At 48.3% G+C, this 6,654-nt stretch overlaps 1 protein-coding gene across 1 annotated transcript; it reads left to right on the top strand.

Annotated features, from left to right (window-relative positions):
• Positions 1-1,493: 1,493 nt before the first annotated feature.
• On the top strand, positions 1,494-6,343 carry LOC123054467 (probable WRKY transcription factor 35). Its single transcript, XM_044478248.1, has 3 exons — positions 1,494-2,692; positions 3,408-3,548; positions 5,259-6,343. The coding sequence occupies exons 1-3, from the start codon at positions 2,037-2,039 to the stop codon at positions 5,989-5,991; spliced, it is 1,530 nt and encodes a 509-aa protein (XP_044334183.1). The 5' UTR covers positions 1,494-2,036; the 3' UTR covers positions 5,992-6,343.
• Positions 6,344-6,654: the final 311 nt, after the last annotated feature.

Raw genomic sequence — 6,654 nt, 5'->3', positions numbered from 1 at the left:
TATATATGTGGACTACCTCAAATTATGCCTATGTTTGTGTTGTCTTACTCGATGAATTTCTTGGGAGCTAGGAGCTCCCCCATTCATTTGTTATGTAACATTTTCTGCACTGCATATATATACAGAAATTGAACTGTAGTTGTTTTCAGTTGCAGGGATCAAATAGGAAAGAGCTTAAAAACAAAAGCAATGGGACACATTTCCGAGAGTCACGCTCGGAAACAGGTAGGCTACCGAAAGCAACATTCGGAAAAGGGCTCGTCTGAGAACTGAAACTAACGATGTGCCACTCCATTTTCGAGTGTGGCTCTCGGAAAAGAAGTCAGCTGAGCAGCACTTTACTACTACAGTAGTGCCACTCTTTTCTGAGGGCCGTGACGCTCGGTAAAAGGTCAGCTGCCATGTGGGACACCCGGTCCCACTGGTCAGTTTCGAAGGGTTTAGTCAACAGTCGTATATCCAGCATCGCCGAGAGCAGCTCTCGGCAAAGACATCGTCATATTATTATTTTTAAATATTTAGCAAATAATTTAAAACTTTTAAGATAAATATGACCAATGGGACCACATGTCAGGTAGGTAAATGTTTATGTGACGTGTTTTTACCGAGGGTGACGTCGCGGCTCTCGGTATAGGTAAACCAAGTGAAGGCGCCGTCAGTTCCGAACGGGCATGCCACGTGGCTTCCCTTTGCCGTGTGTGGCTCTTGGCGTCTGCCCCGTTTGCCGTGCAGTGCTTGTTCACCGTGAGCCCGTGACGATAGCGTCAAATAGTTGCCGTGAAGACAGGTTTGCCGAGTGCTGCTCTCGGCGTTTCTTACTTTGCCGAGTGCCCGTGTTTGGACTCTCGACGAAGACCCTCACACCTGACGTATACGAAATTTCCAGTAGTGCTGGCTGAAAAACGACATATTCAAGCGTTAGTACCTAGTCAGACCTGGCAGTGCTTTAAGAACCATGCAGACCAAAATTCCAGTGCCAAGCAGACAGGCCAAAATTATTTCTCTAGCAGGTGGTGGGGCTCGGGGCAACCACAAACACGCCCGTAGAAGATTTTTTGCGTTTACAGTCAGGGTTTCCAGAAGTGAAAAAACAAAATCCACACGCAGATGCTATCAGGATCGGTCAGGAGTCGGGTCTCGGTCAGCCAAGCCGAGAAAGGTACAAGGACGCAGCGCTGGGCATCCGGCGCCCCCAGTCTGAGTTTTCACCATGCATGCATCCTATGCATATGGAGTGCATGCATGCAAAAGCAAAAGCCACGTTATTTACCGCGCGACAAGCACCCGCCGCGGCCATGCCGCCTTGCGTACGGGGCTCGCACACCTCGCTCCCCCGCCCCTGAGAAAGTCAGCGTCCGTCCATCCATCCACCCGTCCATCGGCTTCCCGTTCCCGTGTGCACCCCTCCTTCCGCCCGTCCACAAAAATAATCCGGCCATCGCTCTCGCCCTCCTGTACCCCCTGATCTCGTCTGCCTTGCCCTCACATACTTCTTTATTGTCCTCTTTGGAAGCCAACTCAAGTTACCCATCCATCAATCTCCATTTCGATCTGCTGCTAGCTCGCTTGCTTGGTGTAAAGAAAAGATAGTTCCCTTTTTCCTTGGCCGCTACTAGCTGGCTAGCTAGCTAGGAGGAGTAGCCGGTTAGCCCATCATCCCTCTCACATCACATCCTGCTTCCCCTCCGCCCTACCTCCTTTTCTGCAGCCCCCGCCCGGCCACGCACACAAATAACACCAAATAAATTTGCTAGCTTGCTGCTTTGCTGCTTGCTTGAATGATTGCTAGCTTCATTCTCCAAGCAGATCGGGCCAGCCCGCGTCTCCAGCGACACCTATATCATATATAGCTCGCTCAATCGGCTTGCCACGATTCGGTCGATCCTTGGTGTGGAAGAGCATGCTAGGGAATTATTGAGCGGTTGGCGGTGAAGCTCTTCCTCTTGCTTGCTCCCGGCGAGCATCCGCTATAGAGGAGAAGAGATCGGCGGGCCGAGGGAGTGGAGAACCCTAGCTAGCTTGCGCGCTCGCCAGCCATGTGCGACTACTTCCTCCAGAGGATGGAGGGCGACCAGGCCGGCGGCGGGGACCTCACAGACATCGTGCGGGCGGGCGGCGCCATGCCGGGCAATAACGACGGCGACGGCACCAACCTCCCGTCCACGGCCGCCGAGTGGCAGCTGCAGCCCGCGGACCAGCCGATGCTGTTCCCGCCTCCTCCGCCGCCGTCGGCGTCACCGGGGACCGGCGCCGACGTCTTCGGCGACCCTTTCGCGGGGCTCGGGGACCCGTTCAGCAGCGACTATTCGTCGGGCGCCCCCGAATTCCTGGATGGCATGCCAGACGCCATGGCCAAAATCGGCTTCGAAGCGGGCCCCGGCGGCGGCGTCAACGGCTGCGGAGGAGGCGGAGGCGGAGGCGGTGGCCAGATGTTCGACATGAGCAGGAAGCCGCTCTTGCCGAGGGGGATGCAGATGATGCCGGCGGGAATCGGTGGTGGGATGGGGCCGAGGCTGATGCAGTCGTCGCTGTCGCCCATAGCGATACGCCCGTACCCGGCCATGACCGCGGGCGACATGGTGAAGCTCGGCATCACGCCCGGGCAGGCGGCCGGGTGCGCCATCGACGCCGCTATCGGCGGCATGCAGATGTCGTCGTCGCCGCGCAACAACAACAGCGGGATCAAGCGCAGGTTGGAACCCGGCTATCGCCACCGGATAGAGCTAGATCTGGACCGATCCAAGCTAGAAATCATCGTCGCGTTGCATGCATACCTGCATACAGTAGTAGTAGATTTCGAAGGGAAATTTCTTCGCGCGCTCGCCCTTTTGTTCTTCTGCTGCTCTTTAATTCGCCCTTCTTCTTTCCGTGTTCTTCACTTCACCATGAAGATATTATTAGAGCGAAGTGAGGAAGTTCCGAGGATTTCTCGGGATGTGACCAGAATTAATCGGCAAGATTGTGAGTAGTGCCTGGAGCTCGAAGTTTTAGGCACAAGAGTCTCCGTAGCCACATGATGATGGTGATCGGCGCGAATATTTCTGAATTGCCAAACAATGCCTCTGTGCGATCGAGGTCATGTCATGTGCATCTAGACCTAGTCACTTTTCTGTACCTCACGGCCGAGAAGCTCGGCTTTTGAAACCCTAAGCAATCGCGCTAGTGTGCATTTTAGTTGGTTGCAAAGTTTCCATTAAATTTACTATTTACTTACTTACCTTTGAAATGTCTTCTAATTTTTGTTTGTTTTGAAATGTCTGTATTTACTTGTAGTGATGCAACATCGCGTGTTCTTATTAACTTCTGATACCTATTTTGTGGTGTTTGTTGTGATATTTATCCTGTTTGTTGTGATATTTCTATCTATGTACTCAGTGATAACTTGCCCCATTGGTCTATGTGCACAGAAAGAACCAGGCAAGGAAGGTGGTGTGCATTCCGGCACCGACAACGGCGGGTTCAAGACCAACCGGTGAGGTGGTTCCTTCTGATCTCTGGGCATGGAGGAAGTACGGCCAGAAGCCTATCAAGGGCTCTCCTCACCCAAGGTATGTACATATACTACATGAATTACTAATTAATTAACACAAGTTTATATATATATATATATATATATATCTTTATGGAGGAAGTACGGCCAGAAGCCTATCAAGGGCTCTCCTCACCCAAGGTATGTACATATACTACATGAATTACTAATTAATTAACACAAGTTTATATATATATATATATATATATATATATATATATCTTTATTTTTATATAATTTGATTACATTGGATCGATGCATAAGCATGGTGCTTCTAGGCATTACCAAGTCGTTGACATCTTTTCATCCAATTAAAGAAACATTTCTAGCATTGCATCGAAGTTCGGGTGCTTAATTGAGGATGAAGCTTCTGAAGTGATGAGAGTAAATAATCTTGGTTACACGCATGGTCCAACATTATATAATTCCTCAGCTCCATATTGTGTCTGCATGATCGATGCATGAACTCGCGCGCTGAAATTAATTGGAAGATAAACAAATGGGTACATATCTAGCTAGAAAATCAACCCTCGGTCATGCAGATATAGTTCCCCCTTCTTTAGAAATGTCATTTTGGGGGTGCACACATCACATATAAGTATAACAGAGAAATAATTTGTGCCAGTGTATCTACCAAGATAGATATAGTTGAATATGAGTGATATTCACTTATTCTTGTCCGACACATATAATTTAAGCATGCCATGCCACTTTGAAGAGAAATGAAAATTCTTTCTACTTCAATTTTCAATAACAAGTAGCCCACCACTAGCTAGATTGAGTTTAAGGCCTTCTTGCAAATTCTCATACATGTGATATACTCATCTTTCGTAAATAATTACTACCAATTTTAGGGAGCTGTCATAAATCTACAAACAGTTTAGGTCTCAATCGACTGAGATTTTCTTAAGTATCAGCCAATTCAAAAAACGGAAAGGTGTGGTGCCTAAAACTATTGAAAACAGCATCCAAAATTTCTGACCTTTTTGCGACATCAAACATGATCAAATTTATGAGGTGCTTGCAAAATTTCATCAACAAGTTATATTCGAGGAGCTCTCGACAAAAAAAATCACTGCTCAAATAGTGCACAAAACTTTGAACTGTGATTTTGTTTTTTTTTCTGTCGAGAGTTCCTCGAATGTTTTTTGTTGACGAAATTTTGCAAGCACCTCATACATTTGATCATGTTTGATGTCATGAAATTTTGGAATTTGTTTCATAGTGTTTTTCCATTGTGCCTTGCACCCGGGAGTAGAAAAACCACTCTAAAAGAAAGTGCATTTTTCCCTGAACTGATGTTGCACTTTTCCTAATCGATTGAAACAAAAGAAAATTGAGATCTAGACAGACCCATTCACAAAGGCATCAAATTTTAGTTTACATTTCATTCTTATTTTTACATAAGCACATATCAAAAAAGAATCTGGCTCTTTAGCCCAAAATTTTGTAATACCCAGGAGATTTTGGTAGCTAGCAGGCAGCACGCAGCATTGTTACTTCCTTTGCTTATGAAAAACCAGACACTAGTACTACACGGAGTGGACTTACTACGTACATGCTGGCTTAGCAAAATAAAGTTGGCGCAGGCGCACAGCACTAGTTAAGGAGGCCTAGTGTTAGTACATGCAGTACTGCTATACAATATCTAAAGTTCTGAAGCAAATGATGAAGGTACATGATGAGATGATCGAGTCTAACCAAAGTTCTTGTTGATTTCAATGAATAGAGGGTACTACAGATGCAGCAGCTCGAAAGGGTGTTCAGCACGAAAGCAGGTGGAGCGCAGCAGGACTGACCCCAACATGCTCGTCATCACCTACACCTCCGAGCACAACCACCCATGGCCGACCCAGCGCAACGCGCTCGCCGGCTCCACCCGGTCTCACCACGGCAAGAACGGCGGTGGGGGCGGCAGCGGCTCAGGCTCCAAAAGCTCGCACAACGAAAAGCAGACACAGAATCAAAACGTCAAGGAGGAGAGAAAGGATCACCGGGCCGCAGCGACAACGACGGCGACGACGACCACCAGCACAGTCACTACCACGGCCAGCACTTCTCCCGTGGTCGTGAAGGAGGAGACGTTGGCAGGATCATCGTCGGAAGCGCAGGCGAGAGACCAGAGAGCCATGGACACTGTGACAGGAGTACTGCAGCAGGTCGACCACCGTGAGCTCATGGACCAGGTGTTCAGCGAGAGCTACAGGCCTATGATACCGGGGTCCGGCCAGCACCATGAGGACTTCTTTGCTGACTTCGCCGACCTCGCCGAGCTGGAGTCAGACCCCATGAGCCTCATCTTCTCCAAGGAGTACATGGAAGCCAGGCCAAGCGGTGGTGCCAGCGATCATGGTGGCCAGGAGAAGGCGGTGGCCAAGGAGCTGGATCCGTTCGACATGCTAGATTGGTCCACTACTTCTAGCACCGCAGGGAGCACGTTTGAGCAAGGAAAGAGAGGCTAAATTACTTGAGGCAGGGTTTACGCATACGGTTACACACACTTGAGATCTCCAGCTAAACAACCTTGAAGATTAACTACCACAAGGTCAGCAAGGAAGAAAGATGAGAGTTGTTTTTCTTCTACTTTGTTACTTTTCTTATGTTTGTTCTCTGCTTCTTCTTATTATTGCTTGTGAGAGAGATTGATTTTTTGTTCAAAGTCTAGGATATGAACGGCCTTAGGTTTGTGCCAACTTGTACTTATGCATGCGATGAGGATCATCTATCTCTCGATACTGTCATCTTCATCTGTGCTTGTGTGTTTCTAGCTAAGAGTGTCGTTTATGGTTATATATATCTAACAGAACAAGTAGTACTATTTAACGATGTTGAAAGTGTTTGGACAAGAGGATAGATCAATGTGGGCCGTGATGAGTGTGATAGATGGATGACCAGGAGACCCACGTCCTCGGAGGGGATGTGAGCATGACAGAAAGAAATCTGTGGCATGCGCTAGCGTTGCAACGGAAGCGCTATGCGGCTATGCCGTTTGGGTGTGCACCACCATGACCACAGGTAAAAAGCAACTCTCTCTCTCTCTCTCTCTCTCTCTCTCTCTCTCTCTCTCTCACATCAGCTCAGATGGCAGAACAGTACATGTCTCGCGCGCCGGTGAGAATCTGAAT

This window comes from Triticum aestivum, chromosome 2D (assembly GCF_018294505.1).
Source record: "Triticum aestivum cultivar Chinese Spring chromosome 2D, IWGSC CS RefSeq v2.1, whole genome shotgun sequence".
Classification (NCBI taxonomy): domain Eukaryota; kingdom Viridiplantae; phylum Streptophyta; class Magnoliopsida; order Poales; family Poaceae; genus Triticum; species Triticum aestivum.
Note: the sequence above shows the minus strand (reverse complement) of the source record. Positions and strands in the feature narration are given on the sequence as shown.

What these genes read in the sequence shown, in the direction of transcription:
- LOC123054467 (XM_044478248.1), top strand. Translation starts at nt 2,037, where the DNA reads ATGTGCGACTACTTCCTCCAGAGGATGGAGGGCGACCAGGCCGGCGGC. An exon ending in AACAGCGGGATCAAGCGCAG is followed by an intron (nt 2,693 to 3,407) that starts GTTGGAACCCGG and finishes CTATGTGCACAG; the next exon opens with AAAGAACCAGGCAAGGAAGG. An exon ending in AAGGGCTCTCCTCACCCAAG is followed by an intron (nt 3,549 to 5,258) that starts GTATGTACATAT and finishes TTCAATGAATAG; the next exon opens with AGGGTACTACAGATGCAGCA.